Below are 23,487 nucleotides of genomic sequence, written 5' to 3'. Positions count from 1 at the left end.
ACCATGACTGACAACATGTGGTTTGATATCTTGCAGCAGACATTCTGCAAAATGCATTTTTCATGAAAACTGTAACTGGTGTTACGGTCACTGGTGTCACCTTCTTTATGGGTAACACCAGTGAAGATCAGTTTATGTTTATGTTCTTTTACTAACTGCTTTCACTAATTGCTAAACGTAACAATTTAGTCTCATCTATTAATTATAGTTGAAGAATAAGTATCTTTGGTCTAATGTATGTCACTGGTGATTCATTGTGTCACTGGTGTTACCGTGTTTTTTTTCTGTCACATTACATAAAATGTGTCACGTGGCACGATAATAATTTTACATCCATTGAATTCTGCTTCACTCAAGAGTTAAGATTTTAAGGATTGCATCATTACTTGTTTATAACTGTTTTTCCCAAAAATATTTTCATTGTTATAACAAATACATGGTTGTGCAAATGTACTAACATCATTCAATCACACTTTTAACAAACCTGATTAAAATAAATAAAACAATCTCCTTATTTGTTGCATTATCATTGTTTTTCTGTAACTGACTACATGTGCTGAAATAAATCGAGAAATAATATTTCATAAAAACCTCTAAAATTGACAAAGAAGGGAACACCAGTGACAATTTTTTGTGGTCAATGTGGTCTTTAAATAAATCTACAAAAAATATTAAAAAAATCATTAAGCTGTCATTTATGTGTATTCATAATGTAAAAAGATAATCTAATAATGTGGTCTAAGTTTAAATGTTAAAAAAAGAAATACATTTTAAGACATCTTGCCAAAAGTACCAAAAGTCCATGTTTCTGTAGAATGACCCAAATATGAATGTAACCTGTGCTGAGTTGTATTTTTGTGTGAATGTTTTAACAGTGTAAAGTTTGTTTGTTTGTTTATTTTTATCAGGATTTTTTTTAAAGGAAATTCTTAATTTTATTCAGCAAGGATGCATTAAATTAATAAAAAATGAGTGTAAAGTTTTCTGTTTCAACTAATGCTGTTCTTTTGAAATTTCTATTCATCTAAGAATCCTGGAAAAAAAAAAAAAAACACAACAATATTGTGCAGCACAACTATTTTCAAGATTGATAATAATCAGAAATGTTTCTTGAGCGGCAAATCAGCATATTAGAATGATTTCTGAAGGATCATGTGACTCTAAGACTGGAGTAATGATGCTGAAAATTTGATCACAGAAATAAATTACATTTTACAATATATTCACACAGAGAACAGATATTTTAAATTGTAATACTACTGTTTTTTTTGTTATCTGAATTTTTTAATAAATTCAGGCTTGGTGAGCATAACAGACTTCTTTTCAAAAACAAAGTATTTTACTGAATTTTGAACATTAGTGCATGTTTGAGGTTAACTTACCAACCATATGGTTCATTGTGCCTGGGAGATGTTGTCCGACAGCAGGTCCGCTCTGAGTCTGGGGTGCAGGCCATCAACATGGAAGAATGTAGGAACATAAGAAGCAATTTGTCAAAGAGCCAACAATATTTAGTATACAATGCCAGCCAGGTTTATTACAAGGAACCAAGCTAGAGCAGGTGAAATGTAGAAAAGAGAAAGAAGAATATACAGAAAATATTTTTTTAACATAACATAATTTGCTTCTAGGTTTACTTATTTAATTGCTCATACTTCTTACTTGTGGATGTCAAAGCCCTCTTAAAATGTTAAGAAGCTTCACTTGTGTTCCTTACTTCTCCGTCTCGGCTCCCTTCAGAAATTGTGAAATCTTGGAGCCTCCCATCTTGCTGTGCTTTTGTTTTTCTTCTGAAATCACAGAACAGTTTTTTATCAATATTTCTTTACCATGAGAGATCAAAATACGTTTGAATTAGATTCAGTTAATTGTCCCGCTGATGTAAGTGACGTCACCAATTAACGGTACAGTGTAGGCTATATGTTTAGGTTAAATAAAGGAGCCTATTTCCAATCACCCACTGAAAAATTACCAGCTAAACTTTTACAGAACTGTCAAAACCTCTCATCTACACATAAAGATGTAAATAAAATCCCAAACATTCAAAAATAGCTCAGTCTACGGAGTTAGCCTAATGTTAACGTTACGTCCTCTGAAAACGGCTAAGATGCTAACGGACTTGTTCGAAGACACTAAACCATTTCTATGAACTAATTTCACCAGAAACAAGTCGAATACAAGCAAGAGAGGTGTTAGGAATAGCTGTATTTAATATTTGTGAGATTTTAGGGACTAAACTTACCGAAAACAGTAAAAACAGCAGCGAGAAACAGAGCTTCCTGCTTGTCAGTCTTTGTGTTGCCGCTCCGTTTCCATGGCAACTCCCTCCGCTCCATTGTTTGAACGCGGCTCGAACGTTCAGCACGCACGCATTAAAACACGTCACAGTCACGCAGAATTTACATAAATAATCATATAAAATTAGAACATTACATAAATAAATAACTTAAATCTATACATTTAATTTATATAAATGTAGTTCTATGACACCCTGCACGTTATTGTCGGATAAAGCAGCACTTTTATATATATTTATTTTTTAATGAACACTCAACCACCTTATTTTATTAGAAAGCCTGCTTGCATGTAGACCAGGGGTGGGCAATTAATTTCCCCAAGGGTCCAAGAGAAACTTGGGCAGTTAAGAGGGCCAGATTAATACACCTAACTATTCTTTATAATAAATAAATAACAAAAAAATAAACAGTAAATTAATGAAAATGTGAAGCACAATATTTTATGAACGTTCACAAAAACAGTGAAATTGAAATTGTGCTTTTTTTTTTGGCAGTGTTTCAAAAACTTGCATCACAACTTTGGACAAAAAAAGCAAGTACCTGTATTTCAAAGACCAGCATCACATTCCAGCGTTATTGACGTGACATTCGCAGTCAAAACATAAATTCTCATATAAATATGCTATTCATTAGACCTGTGTTGAACATCTCTTTATATTTTTTAAATTTCCGAAAATAGAGTCCAGACTTCAAAAAAGAATCAGTCTATAAACGTGTTTTATTTTATTTATTTATATACGAGTTTTTGGGGAGATAACATAGGCTATTTTGTACGATTTACAATGCACAAGCCATAAGCAGCAATATCTTCCAGATGTAGAAATGTTGTCTATTCCTTTTTGTGTGTGTGTGCGTTTCAGTGGGAAAATCAATGTAGCCTAGTCAACGTGATCTTACGGACATGACAGTTCTAAGAGCGGAGACGGGTAGCTATTTAATAGAGCTGCCCCCAACAACTTAAGATACAAAACAGGAAAATATGCTGATTATATCTTACAAATATTTATGTAAATGCTATAAATAGCCTAGAGCTGCGAATAAAACTGCAGTTTCACGTTTTGCGTCTGCATAACAAAGTAAATCATTTTTAACATGCAATTATATGAAATAAAACCAAACAAGAGGTGTAATGAAGAAAAATAAGGAAAAAGAAATTCATTTTTATAACTTATAGGTATAGCCTATATATGCCAGCGGTGTAAAAAATGACTGCAGAAAAAAATAACAAAACATTCGACAAAGCTCGAGTTAAAATGTTTTGTCATTCATTGTTTAAAACTTTAATCTTCCGCTAATATTTAGAGAGACGGAATAATGAATAAAAATCAATTTTAGTTACCCGGGTACAGTTACAGGCCTGTTCCACTCTGTGAGAGTGCAGGCGCAGATCTCCAATTCCTCTGATCAATTTTCAACCTGTACCAGACGTTATGATTTCGATCAGATGCATCGGTTGTGTCGGTCGATAAGCCAACGTGGTTTCGACGTTGAATCGATGTTTTATTTTCGACGTAATAACGTTCTGATGTACCGACCAAATAACGAACGTTGATTCAACATCGAAATTTGATTGACGATCGATACTGACCGTTACAACCAAAAATCGATGTTGATTCTATGTCAGTTTGCTATCTGGGATGTGTTTGCACACAAGCCGCGATTAAGTCAGCTGACTCCACTGTCACGTGACCCTGTCTCTCTCTCTGTCTCTCTCTCTCTCTCACACACACACACACACACACACACACACACGACGCGCAACTCCGCATTTGAACAGTCAATAGCAAATATTTAAACTAATAACAAAACATACAGTCGCTGATTCAGAAGCGCCAGATTGTCATAGCAAAGTCAGAATTACTCACCTTGGTTCACAAAACGGTCGTCCATAAAATGCGTTGTGATAACATCTGGGTTGTGCTGTTCTGTTGTAAGTAATCTTAATGATTCCTAAATGCATCTACTTCCGGAAGACCAAATAAAGTGCTTTTGCTTTCGCCTAGAAACACAGCTTCTCCCTGACACGGCTGCATCAACACTACTGTGGTTACTGAAACCACACCTTCTTTCTTTACGTGAACATTTGGGCGGCTTTACAAAAATATTTCCACATCATGACTTAGACGTGTGGGGGCGTGTTTGAATGAGCCGTTTTAGGGGGGCATGGCAGAGTCTTAACTTTGATAAAGAATATCTCTTTGGCAGGGACATGCAGAGAGTTCCTCAGGGGCAGGGGCTCAAATGTAAAAAGGGGCAATATGAGGGGAATAAAATTATAGGTCAAAAGTTTGGATACTTTACTATTTTATATTTTTATATTAAGAAGTCACTTATAGTCATCAAGCCTGCATTTATTTGATCAAAATTTTAATATACTGTGACCACCCTGCTGCGTAGAGTTTGTGTCATAAAAATATTAAATTATTTGTATATATTTTGTTATGTATTTAGGTATGTCTATTTCTATTTACATGTGTATATAAGTTTAATTGAAATTACTTTAATGTGTTATGAGTTTGCACTGGACAGTCCAGCTGCATTTTCCGAATTCCTGGTGGCAGTTGAGAGAGAGTAGAGTTACCGTGACAACTGCAGCGCATCCTCAGACAACAAAGAGGACCGCTTGGGCAACCACTAACTCTTGTCTCTGTCCCTCTCATTTATTATTAAGGTTAGTTAAAGTTATTAAAATGTAATGCCAAACTACAGTTTACATGCTTTAATGTGTTAATAATTTTTTTAAATTGATCATTTGTTTAATTGTGTAATTTTCATACCCGTTTCATAGAGAAGTTTATCTGAGTCGTTTGCGTACTACCTTTAATACTTACCGGAGTAGTTGATCTGAAATATTTATGAGTAAATCCAGATGTGTGGAAGATCTGCAACATTTCTGTATATATTATTATCTATTTATTTGTTTACTGTGATTTGATTTAAGTATTTATATGTGTTGATGACTACTGTGATTCAGAGTGTCTTAACCCATACAGAAATGTAATATGTCAATATATGTAAATTACATATATAATGTTAGTGCCCATGTATGTCTGCTGCCTATATGAGAATTTATGCAAAATTCATATATGTAAAACACAGACATATATGAAATATGCTTCTAATATGATGACACCATGTACTTTCACTTATATTAGTGGCACAACTATGTTTTTTATACAGCCTGCACATATATTTGTACTCATTCCACAGAACACACAATTCAGTCTTTTCAAATACAAACTTTAATGCATTTTTTTTCAGCACAGACTTGACAACTACACACTTTTCAAGTAAAAACTTTAACTTCATTTAACTTCAACTTCAGACTTTTATTTTTAAAGCCTTTTCAAAGCGCTCACTTTTTTCCCCTCAGTATTTCATTTCAAAATATTCCCAAACTCACTCACTGGGGAAACACTCATTTTTGATGAACATTTTTCCTGGACATTGCCAGGCTTAGCTCTGCCATCTTCCCATTCAGGGCTGTTCCGATCTGGCCAGCCGAAACGGAGTGCTTTGACATAACTGCATCTGAGAAGGTAGATTTTAAAGAAAAAAGTTTTAGGTATAAAGCAGACAAAACACTGGTGAATAAATGTATCACCAAGATTAAAAAAAAATTCTTTATTGCAGTTTCTTCTAGTGCAAGTCAGTAAAATTGAGTGACAAAGTATGTGAGTATGCAAGTAAGACCACACTTACACTGCAATCAGTGTGTAAGCATGGCGGACAGTTTTGCACCAATTTAATTTGCAGGCGAGATAGGGTCATAGTGCCAAACACCACCCACCACCACCTCTCATCGAAACTAACTTTTTGTTTTTTGGAACGCCGAATGTGAATTTGAACATATACAAATAAAATCTTGTCAGTCCAGTAGCTGATTTGACTGAGTCTAGGCTCACAACACTTTAAATACAGACCTGTGGCAGATGATGTCAAATAGCAAAATCATAACTTACCCATTATAGCTTTTAATTTAATTTCATCCAGGGCGCTTCTTCTCTCCCCATCTCCCCCCTTTGTCACCTTGGATTCCCCTCCTGAGGGAAAAAAGTTGTTTTTCAGTATGAAAAATAACCAGTATATATAGTTTACGTTTTCATTATCAGCAGCATGACAATCAAAATGGTTGAAAACAGACACATACACACCGTCGGTCCATTTACATGCACAGCTTAAATGGTAAATGGACTGCCAAATGGTACCTCTACCACCTGCGCCACCATCGCCCCTTTAATCAAATTATTACTAATAATCAGGCTAAGACCTGAATTCCAGTATAAGGCACGTAACACAAATCCTATTAAAATATTATGTATAGGTTCCACTGGAAGAAGGGGCAGAAGGCAGACGACATGGCACGCAGGGTTCCTCCAGTCCAACTTCAGTTCGATTGGCGTATACATGCACAAGTTATTTGACTTTCAATTGCATTATCTGGGTGTCTTAATCGGAATATGAGTAGTCCAGTTTGGTTTGATTTCAATCAGTTCAGTAAGGTAGTTCTTGAGCCAGAGGGTTGGTCGCTACCATTTAAGGGCAGTAAGGCACATTGTGATTCCTGGAGTGGTAGCGTAGTGGTTAAGGAACCTGGCTAGCATGCTTATAGCCTTAAAATTGTTCTTTCAAAAAATATGTGCTCATTTATGTGTAATTACTTCCACCTACTAATCAAAGTATTCTCGTAAGTGTAGAATTTGCTATTCAGAATACAATAAGTCCAACTATAAGTCGCGCGAATGGCTGAATCCATGTTGCGCCTCCATCTTTGAAATACAATCGCCAACGAGGGACATTCCTGGGAATTCAAGCTCCGCCTTTCGCGTGATTAGCGACGATTTTAAAAGGGACGTCGAAGTTGCCCGCTTTCTTCTCGACAGGTAATTCAGCCTATTCGTGTAAATCTATACAGTCTATGGTATAAATTTGAAGTTTTATAGTTGCTTGGCTAACTATAGCATGGTTGTGCATAACGCTAGAACGATGTCTAGGATACTTTCCCTTGCGTCGATGAAAAAGAATTGTATAGGCTACGTTGTAACATAAATCTGTGTGCTATGACGGATCACAGGCAAAGGACACTCTAAATTGTAGTTATTTTTCATTGCAAGAGTCTAATCTACCAGTTAGCTCCGCTGGTAGCTAAGCGTATGGGGCTTTGGATATGTCACCCCGTGTGTTGTTGTGATTGGTCATAGTGTTATCCATTTGCGTGCAGTGAGATTTTCACACATGCTTGGTGCCTTCCATCGTAATGAGCGATTTCATTACTCGATGCCAGACCCTTATATCTTTCAGATTTAGGTCTGGATTTCCAGGCTAACACAATGTAGCTTTAACATAACAAATGTGACCATGGAATAAGCATTTTTAACCACACTCTACACTACTGCACAGACAATACTAACCTCTCAAATTACTTTTGACGAGTGTTTCAATGTCAAACACCCCAAGCAGCAAAATCCTTGCCATTGAAGTTCCACTGGATGCCTGGCAAGCAGAGCGCCACACACTTCGCGATACGTAAACCCCTGAACCTGGGACAATTTCTTCCTGTTGAACAAAATAAAATTGATAGGCTTAAAATTTCAATTCAGTATAGTAAACAAAATGTCCAGCATTCCAGATTTATGTACAATTGACTGTTGAAATTGGTCCCAATAGTATAATGTCAAGCATTCCTGTGCTCGGTTGCATAAAGCACCTTAAGTGTAATTTTCCCTTAAGATTGCCCTTAAGTTTCCCTTACAATTAAGGGCGTTGCATAAAATATCCCTTAAATGACACTTAAGGGTTTCTTTAGGTAAAACGTCATAAACCCTTAGAATTTCTCTTAAGTATCCCTTAAAGCTCATTAAGTGTTGCATAAAGCCCCTTAACTGTAATTTTCCTAAGTATAACATAAGGTATGGAAAATGTCACCTTAAGTGTAACACAGCAAGAAGATTCAATCCTAAAGTCTTCTACAAGACACAATCGGCCGCTTTATAACAGATTTTAATTTAGACATTTATTCACAGTAATCAAATTACATACAGCTAATAGCTCAAATGCGAGTGCGTCATGCGAGAACACATTTATATTCTATATTTTATTCCTGTCATTTCCTACATATTACCTGGGTGATGACTAGAAAAACACACACAAAAAAATATATTTTCGCAATCGTGTGTTTATTGTGTTTACATTTCTTTTTATTCAGCTTAGCTGCAGCGATCGCTGCTGTATTCCATCATAAGATACTGCTATGAGTCCGGATTGGACTTTCAGCACAACAGCGCCCTCCGGCTTTGAGTATGAATGAAAAATACACTGCATAGGAGTGTTTAGCCCTTCATAATGTTCGCATCGCCTCGTTTTGGATACGAATAAAATTACTATCTTGTCTCTTTAAATATAGATTTCTTCACATTAGTCCCTGAAAATGTTATGTTTCTATGAAAACTTACACTGCTATCTGCATTAACAAATTACGTGTCCATGGCAACAGTAGATTTTTTAACGGCAAAACCTGGGTCGCTGTCATGAAATACTTAACGGTTTCCCTTAACTAAGGGAATGGTTTAAGGGATTGTATGCAACACCCTTAAGTCATGCCCTTAGTTAAGGGGAAATCACGCCTTGAGTGTCATACTTAAGGGAAAAACTTAAGGTGCTTTATGCAACCGGGCACTGGTCCCTACTGCCAATGTTGGAGATTTCATATTATCAATAAGTAGTGTCAAAAAGAGCCATTGCCACAAGGTACCAGGAAATTTGGGAGATTAGATTAGGACAAATTTACAGTAAATTGTATTCGATTATGACCAATTAATATAGAAGACAAGGTGATTGCAAGCACTTTCCAACAGCACTGCACAAAAAAGTACTCACTATTTGAACAGGGTTTGAAGGGCTGGGGAGAGACCCTGGACTGCCGAGGTGCATGGAGCTTCTATTGAGCATTTCTTTTATCTGAGGTATCTCTGCATCAACAGGAAAAACGGATGTGAAAAACTGTAGCCAATAAGTATAAGAATAGAAGTAGACTTGTTTGATCCTGTGAGGGAAATTCAGTCTCTGCATTTATCCCATTATAGTATTCGTGAGACACACTGTTGAAAACATCACGCTTCTTATCAGTCCTTTTAAAATAATGATGTGATGTAAGTCCCCATATACAATTTACACCAGCCAATTTTTCTGTGTGGTCAGAGAAATTTTTCTAGTCTGGTAAATGAATAGGAAACATTGGCAGGTCGAGTTTTATGATCTGGCAAAATAAAAGCCCCCAGCTATTAAGTTTTACTGTGTGTGTGTGTTTGTGTGTGTGTGTGTGTGTGTGTGTGTGTAGAATGGAAATATAATAGGTTTACCTGTGAAGATGAATTTTTTTTATTTCCAGCAATTCTTGACGCACAAGTGAGAGCTCATTGTCACTATTTTCTGCTTGTTCTTCCAAGGAAATGGCAGCTAGGATTTCTGTCCCTTGATTGTGAATGGCAGCCTGTGGCAACATATAAATGATTTTTTTTTATTTTATTAAAACATACAAATTATTGCCTTAGTTATATAATTGTGCTTACAAGCTTACTGTATGACATTTTTGTCCCAAGCCACCTAAAATGTATAAACAATAGTGTTGCATGGGAGGGGGGCATATTTCAAATGAGATCCTGTTCTGACGTAGCCTGACGTTGAGACCGTGTGCTAGTTTGAGTTGACATACATCACGGCCAAACGTTAGCGATTGGTTATGGCAGATCCAGAGTGACTCTGGGCAGATCCAATAGTTTTAAACTTCAACAGAGTACCGCCTACAAGGAAGTTAACGCTTGTCAATGGAGAGAGGCCAGACTCTCTGTACAAATGAAATGTACGAGAGTCTGGTAGAACCAGGCTAATTTTGACGTACAAACAGGAGGCAAATCTGAGCAGCTTGTTTTGTAGTTTGTTTGTAGTATGGTACATAGTAGATAAAATGATATAAGATGGTTATACAACAAGCATGCAGCGTTGAAGGTTTATATATCACTCGTTATTCCTTCGGCGCATTGTAAGCAGTACAATGTAAGCAGTACATTGTAAGCAGTACATAAAGGGATATTCCACCATTTGGGGAATTAAGCTCATTTTCCACCTCCCCTCGAGTAAAACAATGGATATTTACCATTTTGGAATCCATTCAGCTGATCAGTAGTCTTTTTTCCCTGAACATAGCACATACCAAATCATACCGAAACCGTGAACCTAAAACCCTGATATAAACTGAACCGTGAGCTATTTGAAACATTGCAGCCCTAGTACATTATCAAAGTATTTATTAGTAATACACTGGAAATGAGTAGAAATTTGAATATTTACGGTGTGTGCTCCTAAATTTTCTGGTTGTGCCCCTAAAATTTTCAGTTGGGGGCAACTGTGCTCCTTGTGAAAAAAGTTAGTCTGGAGCCCTGGGTGGAATATCCCTTTAAATCTAATTTTGGCAGTTCTGTGCCATCATCAGCTCCGCTGCTATTACCTTAAGGCGAGTACACTTTTATATGCTACAGATCACGTTTGTTTAATTGCTACCTGGTATGTATTGTTGGTGTTTTATTATTGGTGTATTATTGTGTTGCTGGTGGAACTGAAGACTCGTTACATTGTGTATATGCGTGCGGTAACTTATGTGTTTTGTTGTCATTGTAGATTGGACAGCCGTGCATTGGTCTATTTCAAATGAGTTTTAGTTGTTTTATGTTTATTACTTGTTTATTAATGTTTATTAAATTGACATTTTTATATGAATCTGTTCGTTTTTAATTTTAGTTTATAAAAATGCAAAACATCATTTAAAAAAATCCAAAAATTAGTCTATTTTATTTTGTGCGCATGATTTTTTTTAAAAAAGGTTGATTAAAATTTTGGTATTCAACATAGTATTTAAAAATACAACAAACGTTCCTTTTTTGTTTTTGTTCCCATGGTTACAAAACGAAAAAGGAATGGACAAAAGTACATGGACCCTTGCTTCATTTGATTGAATGTTGTTTATGAAATCGGATAGGCTAGTCGAAAAATGGGTAATTTTAAAGCTTGTTAATGATTTCAATGCGTTTAAACGAGAAACAAGCCAAAACAATTGTGCAAAATGACGTCTTTATGGGGTAACGTTAAAGAGTTAGTACATAAAACAAAAACTCACTTTGGTTCCACTGACTGTGGCCACGGCAGTAGGGGGGTCATCATCCTCATCCTCCCACAGATGTTTGGCAACACGGATTCTCTTTCCCACAATGGTGTCGTCTTCGGAATCTTTCTTCGAACGTTTGTCCAACTTTCGCTCCAAAGTATTCATGTCTTCAGAAGTATTCAGTATGTTATCCTACAACCTCGAGGTAGCTTTAGTAACTTAACCCATACGGTAAAAATGTATTTTTCTGGCCAAAATATATTTAAAATATATGTTAAATATATGTTGTATCTGTGATGTTCAATAAAAATGTATTTTTGAAATCGAAAATATATTTCATTTCAACCAACATATACTTCAAAATATATTGTAGGGTGAAGAAAATACATTTCCAACCTTACAGTAGAATGCGTATGGAGATCAAAGTATCTGTTATTTAAAATGCATTTAATGTAATTAAAAATAATCATAATAAAAAATAACAGTAACAGATATGCATCTTATGTACATCATCAAAAAACAGTTGGATACAAACAAAACAGCTGCCAAAGGTTTAGCAAGAATTAGGTCATGTTTATTCATTTGTTTACAGTAGCCTGTCACATTACACAATATCTCAATACTAATCTAGTGTTCATTTTCACTTTGAAATGAACTGTCAGTGATACAGTATACAAAATACAAAAACTGCTAAGTACACTTTAGTTTTTGACAATTCATTATAAGGAATACAATATAGCACTTAATGATAAGACAAATTATTAAAACTATCAGTATAATTTTCAGTTTAAATAGAACATGTTAATGTATATTTCACTTTTACCATTAAATATTCAAATTTTTTTAGTGAATTGCTTTAAAATCACTTTGGAAAAATATACCACATGGCATAATATCACACTGCTTTTGTAATGTACACATAGCTTTTTACCATTAATGCATCAAAGTTTAAATGAATGCAAGGAGATCTTTGAATCTCTTACAAGACCAAAACAGTTGAAACATGTAACTCACTTTCATGATAGTCTGGCCATAAAAAGGTAAGGCCTTCTGTAACCAGAAAGTTTTGAAGTAGTAGTAGTTGGGTTTGCTCTTTAGTTTGACCTGAATCCACCGGGACCTCTATCTGAACAGGACTGGAAGTGCACTCTTCATCAGTATTCATCAGCAGAGTACTGTCTTCTAGAAGGGTGTCTGGGATTTCCTTAAAAAGAGAAAGAGAGAGAGAATTATGGGTCCTGTTAACATCACATTAAACATCTTCAGTGAAAGCCTAGTGGGCTGCACTCATGATAGACACATTTACGTCCAGATCATGAGGTCTTTTGCCAATCTCATTCTCTTCTGCCCTCTAATTGTCTTCTTTCCACTATCATTTCTGCATCTTATTAAAAGAGAGCCACTCTAAAAATAAGGTCGATAACAGTAACAATAAATACATTGATTGATTCTTAAAACTTTCTATACTTAAAAGAACAGAGTTCACACAAGAAATGTTGTCGTTGGAATTACTTATACAATATTTTTATTTTTTTCTACTGATGAACGATAATAACTTTGACAGCCAATCAGAATCCATTTTGCTATGACACAACTGCAACATGCACTTCTCATAAACAGAAAGATATCGTGCATTTGGTGTGAACAGCCATTAACACGTTAAGAAGGCGATCACTGATAGAGATAGTTACTGATTCAAGAACAAGCAGAGGAATCGGACATAGTCTCGCTACATCCCCTGCTCAAAAGAGCCAACTCCTCATCATTCATTTGGGAGCAGGAGTACACTTGTAGTATCTTATGCTATGTGCCTGAATGGCTTCTGATTGAGGAAAAAATTCACAAGCAAAAAAATAAAATAAAAATTTAAGAAAGACATTTGGTTGGTATTAAAGGGTAGTTCACCAAGAAATGAAAATTCTGTAATTAATTGCTCACCCTCATATCGTTCCAAACCTGTAAGTACTTCGTTCATCAAATTAAGATATTTTTGATTAAATCTGAGAGCTTTATGACCCTCTACAGACAGCAAGGGAACTACCACAGTCAAGGCACAGAAACGTAGTAAAGACATTGTTAAAATAGTCCATGTGACATCAGTGTCATCAACTGTAATATTGTGAAGCTACGAAAATACTATTAATGACTTTGTTCAACAATTCCTTCTCTTACAGTCTGTCTCCACCGCCATTTACAAGAGTACCACAATGCATGCGTGTGCATTCCTCTGCTCATTAACAAGGCACAGCACATGCATGTTCTACATCAGCAGCATCACACACATGTATCGTGGTACTCTTGTGAATAGTGGTGGAGACTGACATGGAAGAGAAGAAATTGTTGAATAAAGTTGTTATTTTTGTTTTCTTTGTGCACAAAAAGTATTCTTGTATCTTCATAACATTGCATTCGAACCACTGATGTCAAATGGACTATATGAATGTGGTAGTTCTCTTGCTGTTTATGCAGTCAGAAAGCTCTCGGATTTCATCAAAAATATCTTAATTTGTGTTCTGAAGATGAACAAAAGGTCTTACAGGTTTGGAACGACATGAAGGTGAGTAATTGTGACCCTGTCTGTGAAATCCAGGCCAAAGTCTCAAAATCTAATTATGAGATAAGCATTAAAGTTTGATTTCAACCATTAATTTCACTATGATTTCAATCTTTGCATGGCCTTACTCAGTCAATGTTAAATTTTCAGAGAATGTTCATTACCTTATGAAGTGCGATTTTATGTAGAAAACAGAAAACACACACACACACAAAAAAACTTTTGCTGGGTTTTTACAGCCAGGGTCACAATTAATGACAGACTTTTCATTTTTGGCTGAACTAGGCCTATCCCTGGGCAATCTTTAAACAGTGGGAGATAACATTATCCACACACCTTTTTTTTAGTGCCCATCTTCGTTGGGTTCTTGGAGGAATTTCCTCTTCAGCATCACTTAGATAACGTTTATACGAAATCCTTTGTGGAGGCTCGCTCATTGTGTCTGTGCACGTCACAGCAAATCATATGTGATCTATTGAGGAAATTAAAATGACAAAATAAAAGAAATCATTGAGGATTAATCGTAAAACACAAATGAAAAACATGTAAAATAAATATAGTATGTTATTTACTGTGAAATCTATGCTTACCAAGCAGTTTTCCAGTGAATTCAAAAAATGCAGCGTCTTCTTTCAAGATCCGTAGCTTAATGCGCACAGCAGAGTCTGCGCATGCGCAATGCCTTAGTGACGTTAGGACTTTAAAATTAGATTTTAAAAACAAAGACTTTTTCTTTTTTTAATCCTAAAAATAAAAGTAAAAGTGCAAAAATAAATAAAATAAAAATCAACAGTTCTCAAATCCTTTGTGCAGGCTCGCTTCCGTCTGTGCACGTCACAGTAGAATCATATGTGATGTGACCTATCGAGGAAATTAAAATAACAAAATAAAAGAAAACATTGAGGATTAATTGTAAAATACAATAAACATTTAAAATAAATATTGTATGTTATTTGCTGTAAAATCTATGTTTACCAAGCAGTTTTCCAGGGAATTCAAAAAATGCAGCGTCTTCTTCCAAGATCTGTAGCTTAATGCGCACAGCAGAGTCTGCGCGTGCGCACTGGCGCAATGCCTTGGTGATTTTAAAAATAAAGATAAAAAAAAAAAAAAGTAAATATTTAAAGAATCCTACAAATATTTAATGTAAGTGCAAAAAATAAAAAAAATATATATAAAAAAATAAAAATCAACATTTCTGTTCATTAAAAAAAAACCTTTTTTTTTTTTTTTTTTTTTGAAAAATAACCGACCGTTTTCCGAGGCGCGAATTCCGACCGTGAGAATAACGCTGAAGATAGAAGACGGGAAGAAACAAGCCGATTATGTTTGCGTTAATTAAGTGGGTGGAGGATGGAAAATTCTCAATTCTGCCAACTGAACATATTCGAGATTTTGATGAGGATGAATACTTCACGGGTATGGAGGAAAAGAACGTTTATTTGGTGGAGTGGCGCCAAGGCGTCAAGGAGCCAAAAGGTGGGTGGCCGGTCTATGAGGCCTCCATCATCAAGATAGCAGGTGCCTTTTTCTTAATCTCCAATATAATATTCCTTTATTCTCGTTTATTAAGCCTTAACGTTAGCGCTTGTAGACTTGAAGATATTAGTAAAATATTCATGTTTTAGTTAATTAACACCAGTATGTTGTAACGTACTTTAGCCTTTTCTTATTATTCTACCTCCTCAGAAAGGGAAAAAACTTTACAAATAAAACTTAAGGAAATTGAAGAACAGCTACCCAAGCCAGACATTATTAAGAGAAAAAGTAAACCTTCTATAAAACTCCTTGAGGCCGCAGAGTTAAGAGACGAACCAGCAGCTAAGAAAAAGGTGAGTGTTTTGCCATACATACATACAGTCAAACCAAAAATTATTCAGACACCAGATTATATTTTTTTACTAGTGGGTGCAGGACAATATAGTTCATTTATGTAAGTGAGGATAGCAAAATAAAGTAAACTGACATATTATACCCAAAAATTCTTCATACAGTGGAATTAAAAAATGTGGGACCAAAAATTAGATTTGACACTTTGACCTGACCATGTTGTGTTGCATACTGTACCTTTCTATCTAAGTTATCTGACAATATGAATTTGTTCTGTTCTGACACAGTTTAACTCTTGAGTTCGTCATATATATATATTTTTTTACCATTTTCTAAACTATAGCGAATAAACTGTAATAATATGAGAAATTTTGAAGGTGTCTGAATAAATTTGTTTTGACTGATACACACACACACGCGCGCGCATTTGTGCTCAGAATGATTCATACCCTTAATAAATATGAATAAATCAATAACAATTAATCTTCATTGTTAATCTTTTTTTGGAGAATAAGAATTTTTAAATTAGTTATTGACCACAATTATCACCACAATTAGTTATTCAATATTTATTCCAACCTCATTTTGCCAAGATAACCGCTCTGAGACCATTCCTTCATACAGAATCACTCCAGACTAGGGGTCTCCAACCTCATCTCATTCAAGAGCTACTTTTTAAAAAATAAAAGTGGCTGAAATATTTTTATTTTATTTTATTTTTTTAGGTATACCCTACAGACCTACCAAATGATCTAAAGGTATGGAATGAAAAAAAAATTGAACATCTACAACGTGTCATTAATCTGTTGAGAGAAGAGAACATGAATCTAAAAAAAGAGAACAAGTGGCTGAAAAATGAAATACTTGAAAGTAAGTACTGTACTATTGTGTGTGTGTGTGTGTGTGTATGCGTGCTTACATTTCTACTGTATTTATCAAAACCTATTCACATTTAATTTTACTTTCACAGAAATCCCACCTCTTCTTCAGGCTACAGAGCACTTACTTACAGAGGTTAGAATTGTTTACAAAATCAAAGCACAGTTATGCTTTAATAATATTTACTAATGACAGTACTCCACATTTGGTTGCTCAGTAGTAATATTTCTGCATATTTATTTCAGCCCATGAAATCGAATGCAGATGTCCCTGACGTAAGATTTAAATCTAATCAATTTGTTTGTCATTATCATTAAGTTGTCTTTTTTTGTGCAGTTTACAATCACACAAACCTAGCAAGCATCAATCAACACTTTGTCTAATCTAAACAGATTCTCGCTGTATTCATTAAATACCTAACATATAGTATATATATAATTATTTTATTTGTTGTAGCCTGTGGTATCTGTTGTAGATGTCCATGATTCACATTTTGCATGTTGCTCATATTTGTTAACATATCATGTATGATTAAAAAAATAAATAAAAATACATATATATATATATATACACACACACACACTTGTACATTGTACCTAGGATTGCAGCCACTTGGCCCCGCCCCATTCTTATGACAGCCCTGAAGGAACAGTCTGCTACATCAATGTGTTTTATTTTTCATTACAGTGTTAAGTGATTTGTTTCTAATAGACTGTATGAATTTTCTCTTACAGATGTCAAAGTCTCAACCTCATGCTCCCCTCTCACATCCTCCTAAAGTAAGTATTAGTTGTTTTTTTATACAATGCCTGTGTCGCATGCTATTATGTCACATACTAAGCATAACTATTGAAATAATGACTGTTTTCTAACAGATTTTCCCAAACACTAGCCATGTTTGCTGTCATTCAGGCCAATACTTCTGCTCAAAAATCACTTATTGGTCAAAGCATGTTTGGCAAGCTCGTCAAGATACCCAAACAGAAGGTTCTATGATTGATAAATACATAAATAAATACATTTCCTTTCTCTGACATTCAGTTGCAATTCACATCACAGCTACATGCAAACTACTATACTGTAAATTTAAATATCTGCATTTTGCGGTATAATCATCCCACTAGAAGAGCCACAGTTACTGTGTCTCTTGAGATTATATCAATTTATTTTTTACCAATACCTGTACTGTTACTAACGCATATCCATTTACTGTATTAATTTTAGCCTGTGGACTCAAATGCAGCTGTCCTTGATGTAAGTTGTGCATTTTTAACTATTGTTTTTATTACTTTATTTTTTACATTCAAATATTCCTAGCTTCTTAGTGATTTGAACATGATTGCCGGTAGATAAAGAATAGTTCACCTATAATTGATATTCATCATTAATTTCACCTGTGTTGAATCAAGTTTGTATGCCTTTTTTTCTTGACCATAACAAGACATTTTTTGATGGAGATATTGTCACTATATGCATACAGATATACAGTCCTAGTGCTTGACACATGCACAGAGCACTAGATGGAACTAGGAGTTAACATGATCATGAAGCTGATTGCTGATGTCAGTATTTATAGTAGAGGTATATTTTGGTGGAATGTTTTGGTCTGTTCTGACCCAAAATCAACTAGCTTCTGAAGACATGTATTAAACTACCGGAGTCTTATAGCTTGTTCTATTTATTCATTTAAAAAAAAAAATTCCAGAACATGGAAACTGTGCCTATTCACTTGAATTGTATGGATATATTTGCGTCATACCTCCATCAAAATATATGTCACATGACTTACAAGCAGGTTTAGATTGTTGTGCAACATTGTGATATTCTGATATTTATTCAAAGATTTTATGGTGGTCAATGTTATGTGTATTGTTTTTAAATATTCTCCTTTATAGGTGCCGAAGGCTCCATCCAAAGCTTCTCTGTCTGGTGCTGCTAAAGTAAGTATTTTACTTCCGCTTTGCAAAATACATGGTGCCATTGCGTAAATGTCATTCCTTTGTTTTTTCTTAATAAAGTGTATAGGTTTGTAAGTAGGTTTTTCCTTCTTTCCATTTGTTTACCAGTAATAGTCTGTCTGTAACAACATTGTTGACTTTAATTGTATGTAAGTATGTACGTATTTATTTATTTATTTTAGGGTTCCAGTGATGCTGAATATGTAAGTACTGTTTGCTGACAATTTAGGTAGGTACATACTCAAATGTGTTTTTCGAAGACAATTTATATTGAAAATCTCTTTTTATGCGATCACAACCACAGGTGGAGTTAGCTCATGGCACGGGAATAAAAATTCTTAAACATCAGTGGGCTTCTGCCCTGCAGGCCCAAACAGCCACTTCAATGGTGCGTGTTCTTTTAATGGCCACCTTTCCACTGGAGGTTCTGATCCACAGCAATTTAAAAGGTAAATAGTTTTGAAAGTCAGTTCAAATTCTAAGCTAATAAAATAAAAAAAATAAAAAAATAAAAGTATTTTAAAAAGCTTAATTCTACTTCTCTTTTATTAGTTTCTTAACCAAAACATACCCATAACAATATGCATTTTTCTCTCTCAATAGCATATCATTTTAGTTCTAATGTTTAGATGAACATAGATTTTTGGAAATCTAAAGCTAATCAGACAACTGTGCACCCTATTCAAATGTTCATGCATGTCTTTTGTAGGAGGACAGAGCAAAACGGACATCGGTGCCGAGCGAAGAACTGCCCTTGACAAGGAAACTATGGCAGCCATATATGGTAAGTGAAGACTTTCTGTGCATCTGAAATTGCATACTGTGAGTAGGTACTACTTTTGAATTTGAACTTACTTTGCAACCATTAAAGAAAACGGTATGTTCTATATGAATAAAAATGTGGACTTACTAAATTAGCCACGCTGTTACTGTCACGTGACTTAACAGCATCATTGGTGTCTCTTCATTACCGTTCATAATCTTTCTTTTCAAAATTTTGTGAATTCGGACATGCTACTCTGTTGACAAACTTTTTTTCACATGCATGCATGAATAGGAGTGGAGATGCACCAATACCACACAGCATGTGAACAGTGCTGTAACCAGACAAAGAAACACCAACAGAGAGCAGAATGGAGTTATTAGAGATTACATGTACACGTATGTTAATAATGTTAATATTCATGCCTATATGGCTGATGTGCATAAGCTGATAAGCAAAGCACACTGGGTGGAATACAGTTTAACAGGTATAATTAAGTTTAAAAATAACCTGAAGGAAAAATCTGTTTGCTAAATGAAGTCAACATGATTCATATTTTGTTTTTATTATTATTATTCATTATTTGTTTCTGTTCTCAGTATTTTTTTAAATTACAAATGCTATGAAAATATAGGTATCGGTATCAGCAAGTACAAAAAAAAAAAAAAAATCAAAGTTCATAAAGAGGTTGTAAAATATATGTGGATATGTGGTGAACCACCCCTTTAAAATATAACTGTGATTTTTGTCTGTTACAGTGGCAGTGAGGAAGAGGTTTCCCAATGTGTCCAGAGGGGCTTTGGGGATTGCAGTGAATTCTAAGCTGGGGAACTGAGACTGCTTGAAAAGAAAAAACATGTTAATAAATATATATATTTTAAGTATGTTACTTAATTAAAGTGTTATATATATATATATATATATATATATATATGTATGTTCCTTGCTTGATTGATGTGCTATATGTACATGTTTTGGACATCAAATAAAGATTTTCTTAAAATGTTACATGTGAATGTATTTTCTTGGACTTAAATATATGGAGGGTAAAATATATTTTTAAATGATTTTAAAATATATTTTTACAAATATATTTTCAAAAATGGGCAAAAAATGTATTTGTAGAAAATATATTTACATAAATATATTTTAGCAAATATATTTTTTGGCCATTTTTTGTATATTTTGAAATATATTTCAATATATATTTGAATATATAGGAGCGCAGCGACTCCTATGATTCAATAGCAATCACTGCTTGAAAAAGACGAATCGAATGAATTCTAGCAAACAAACTTTAATGACCTAACATTATCGTGCACTGGATACAGCTCATCGGTTTTTCATATTAAAAATTACATATTGTTTTCCTAAAGAGACCGCGCCTGACAGTTAGGCCTAACGTTACTCATCAACACTCAATATGTCCGGACCGAACGGTTTTTCTGACGCTATGTTATCATCGCAAACCTAACAGAAACCATCTAAAAACTATACTCTTCGTGGCATTTAAACATCAAACAACACTAGATTGATCATTAAATAACTTAACTTACCTTTTTGCATCTGAAGTATTCCTCTTGAGAACTGTGCCCGCCGAAATCTCCTCAGGATTAACCGCTGAATCTTTCTCTCAGCGGCGGATCTTCATTCTAGCAGCGGCCGCAGGCGACAAAACCAGCTCGGGCCGAAGGTAACGTTAGATACACGTAACTACACCGAGTGTGGACCTGCAGCACGTACAACAGCTTTCAGCCGAGATCGGCCCAGAGAGAAAAAGCCGTCTGTCAGCCAGAAGTGTTTTGTAGAGTCGGCGCGGCTCTGGCCCGTTATCTTCTCACCGACGTCGTGACTGAGCCGACAGTGCCGCATTTCAGCCAGAATCGGCCCGAGTGTGCTTGCTATCTATAGAGCTTGGCAACCAACGTCACTGCGCAGTGCATTCTGGGACGTAAACAAGAGGGCGCCGCCATATTGTGAGGCCACATCGGGCGAGACTTAAAACGAAAAACAATGTTGAAAAGTCGATTAAAAGAACGAAATGTACTATACAGAGACAAACTTCTACCGGACGCAAGAAAACGGTACCTGGAAAAGATGGCCAACCACCCACATCTATATTTTTGTCTGATTTAGATAACTACACGATCGTCACATTCAGGGTTCATATACGGTCATGAAAAACCTGGAAAAGTCATGGAATTTTAAAACAGCAATTTCCAGGCCTGGAAAGTTTTGGAAAAATAAATAAACCCAGAAAGTTTTGGAAAAGTCATGTTTCACAATTCTATGTACGGTAGAATTATGCTTAATCAGGCCCTGAATTTCGGTGTGGGATTGCGCATATTCCCGCAGCTTTCGACTTTAAAATGAGGGAAATTCCTGCAAAACATTTATTCAATATAGCGTGTAGGTTAGATGAGTAAATAAATTCACACAACCAGTCATTTGAAAACAGCGTGAGAGATTCAGCTGCACCGCGTCTTCTCTCTTTGACCTTCTCTTCACATCGGCGCATGTAACGTTAGTGCTGCTGCACGCTGCGATACAAGACTTTAGCTGGCCTTTCGGTACAGTTGACAGAATTGTCAAATGCCTAATCAGTCATTGTTGCATCATCACAGAAATGTATTATTTGCACGTCTTTTTAAGTCTTTCTGTACTCGTGCGCTCGAGGCGCTTTTCTGTGCGCTGCAGTCACATCCAAAGCGCGCGCTGCGAACAAACAAACAAAGCTTGTTGCGCTTAAGTGGCCAAATACACACAAAATAACGTCAAAATGGTCGTCCTGGCAAGTATCCTCATAAGCATGGTCGGTTTTGTCTTAAGTTGCGAACGCATATGTATAAGTATTGGATCCGTGAAACAGGTCTTGTGACAGCAGCGTAATAAAGCTGTGCCGTCTGTCATTAATGTTAATCAAACAGCAAAAGACAGAAGAAATCCCTCACTGCTCTTGACTAAATAATGTTTTGTTGAATAACTTTAATATGTTGATTTACAGTTTATTCAATTTCTGTATCCTATTTAAAACATTCATATTATAACTTCCTCGGTGTGTCGCAACAAGTGGCCTCACAAAATGGCGATTTTTCCCATCAGCCACCGCGGCGCTAGAGCACCGCGACGTCACGCCCCCATCCCCTATAGCTCATTCACAAACAGTATCACGTGACAGTTTGGCAGTAGGTGTATGAATGAGGAGAAGGGGGAGGCTGCAGACCTGAAGCAAACAGTATGAAACAGGCAGCTAAGAGATAACTGTTATGGCAAGCCAAACTATTCATAAACACCTGCTCGGGCGTCTGATTGCACACTGACATGTCAAAAGCGTGCGTTTTGTCAGCAAAACGCGCGTCCTCGACGTGTGATTTTCTGTAAAAACGCGCGTTCTTAACGTGCGCTTTAGGTTCTTGGAATACGCGCTTTGGAATACGGGTTTTTTCTAAACGCGCGTCCACGACGTGCGATTTGCTGTAAAAACGCGCGTTGTTGACTCGCGCTTTGGAGTTACCAAAAAACGTGCGTTTTTGACGTGCGTTTATCATAACAGAAATGAGCGTCGAATATGTGCGTTTTGAGTCGGACAAAACGCACGTTATTAACGTGTAAACAGGTAAACCAAACTGGCAGTGCAAACGCCTGTCTGAAGTATCCAACCAGGCGAAAAGAACGTGCTCCCTCCTAGTGTTCTCAAAATAAGCCTGTGCTCACTTCATAGGGCTTGAGTCTGTCATGCTTTGTCCGCTATATATGGGGTATTATGGTAAGGTATTGCTGCCACATGCATATTATTTTTTTCCCCACTCCTGGTAATGAAGGAATGTTGTCGTTTAAACAACATATTTTTCTATATTATAGTTAAATTTTTAACAACATGTAATTATTTTTATGTCATACAAACTATGTTTCTCCGTTATAGAAGACATTAGGCTGTATCGTTACATTATGCACTGCTGGTGTCGCCACAGTCCCGAGATAAATGAGGATCTGCACGCTGCTGAAGTTACTGCAGGAGAGATAATAGAAATACACTGTCCTAAATATTG

General features: G+C 35.7%; 1 protein-coding gene and 1 long non-coding RNA gene across 7 annotated transcripts; one reads left to right on the top strand and one right to left on the bottom strand.

Annotated features, from left to right (window-relative positions):
• Window positions 1-11,959: 11,959 nt before the first annotated feature.
• LOC131539527 (uncharacterized) lies at window positions 11,960-15,150 on the bottom strand. 2 transcript variants are annotated; one of them, XR_009270894.1, is made up of 4 exons: window positions 14,984-15,150; window positions 14,599-14,869; window positions 14,345-14,480; window positions 11,960-12,658 (listed from the first exon to the last, which is right to left on the bottom strand). It is a non-coding gene; the product is annotated as an uncharacterized LOC131539527 (long non-coding RNA). The 2 variants fall into 2 exon arrangements; XR_009270893.1 differs by having other exon boundaries at window positions 14,599-15,146.
• A 103-nt stretch (window positions 15,151-15,253) lies between these two features.
• Window positions 15,254-20,292, top strand: LOC131539513 (uncharacterized). Of its 5 annotated transcripts, none has more exons than XM_058774142.1 (13): window positions 15,254-15,487; window positions 15,698-15,840; window positions 16,564-16,708; window positions 16,809-16,852; window positions 16,963-16,992; window positions 17,452-17,496; window positions 17,942-17,971; window positions 18,613-18,657; window positions 18,858-18,878; window positions 18,980-19,124; window positions 19,385-19,459; window positions 19,733-19,836; window positions 20,197-20,282. In XM_058774142.1, exons 1-12 carry the CDS (start codon window positions 15,334-15,336, stop codon window positions 19,819-19,821), a joined length of 966 nt encoding a protein of 321 aa, XP_058630125.1. In that variant the 5' UTR covers window positions 15,254-15,333; the 3' UTR covers window positions 19,822-19,836; window positions 20,197-20,282. The 5 variants fall into 5 exon arrangements, with proteins under 5 accessions (XP_058630125.1, XP_058630122.1, XP_058630123.1 ...); XM_058774139.1 differs by having other exon boundaries at window positions 15,254-15,529; XM_058774140.1 differs by lacking the exon at window positions 19,733-19,836 and having other exon boundaries at window positions 15,254-15,529; window positions 20,197-20,292.
• The last annotated feature ends 3,195 nt before the right edge of the window (window positions 20,293-23,487 follow it).

The sequence above is a fragment of the Onychostoma macrolepis genome, chromosome 04 (genome assembly GCF_012432095.1).
Source record: "Onychostoma macrolepis isolate SWU-2019 chromosome 04, ASM1243209v1, whole genome shotgun sequence".
Lineage (NCBI taxonomy): Eukaryota > Metazoa > Chordata > Actinopteri > Cypriniformes > Cyprinidae > Onychostoma > Onychostoma macrolepis.
Note: the sequence above shows the minus strand (reverse complement) of the source record. Positions and strands in the feature narration are given on the sequence as shown.

Excerpts from the sequence above, each read along its gene's own strand:
- LOC131539513 (XM_058774139.1), top strand. The coding sequence starts at position 15,334 with ATGTTTGCGTTAATTAAGTGGGTGGAGGATGGAAAATTCTCAATTCTG. Across the intron at positions 18,879-18,979 it reads GTTCCAGTGATGCTGAATAT|GTGGAGTTAGCTCATGGCAC; the intron begins GTAAGTACTGTT and ends TCACAACCACAG. Across the intron at positions 19,125-19,384 it reads GATCCACAGCAATTTAAAAG|GAGGACAGAGCAAAACGGAC; the intron begins GTAAATAGTTTT and ends TGTCTTTTGTAG.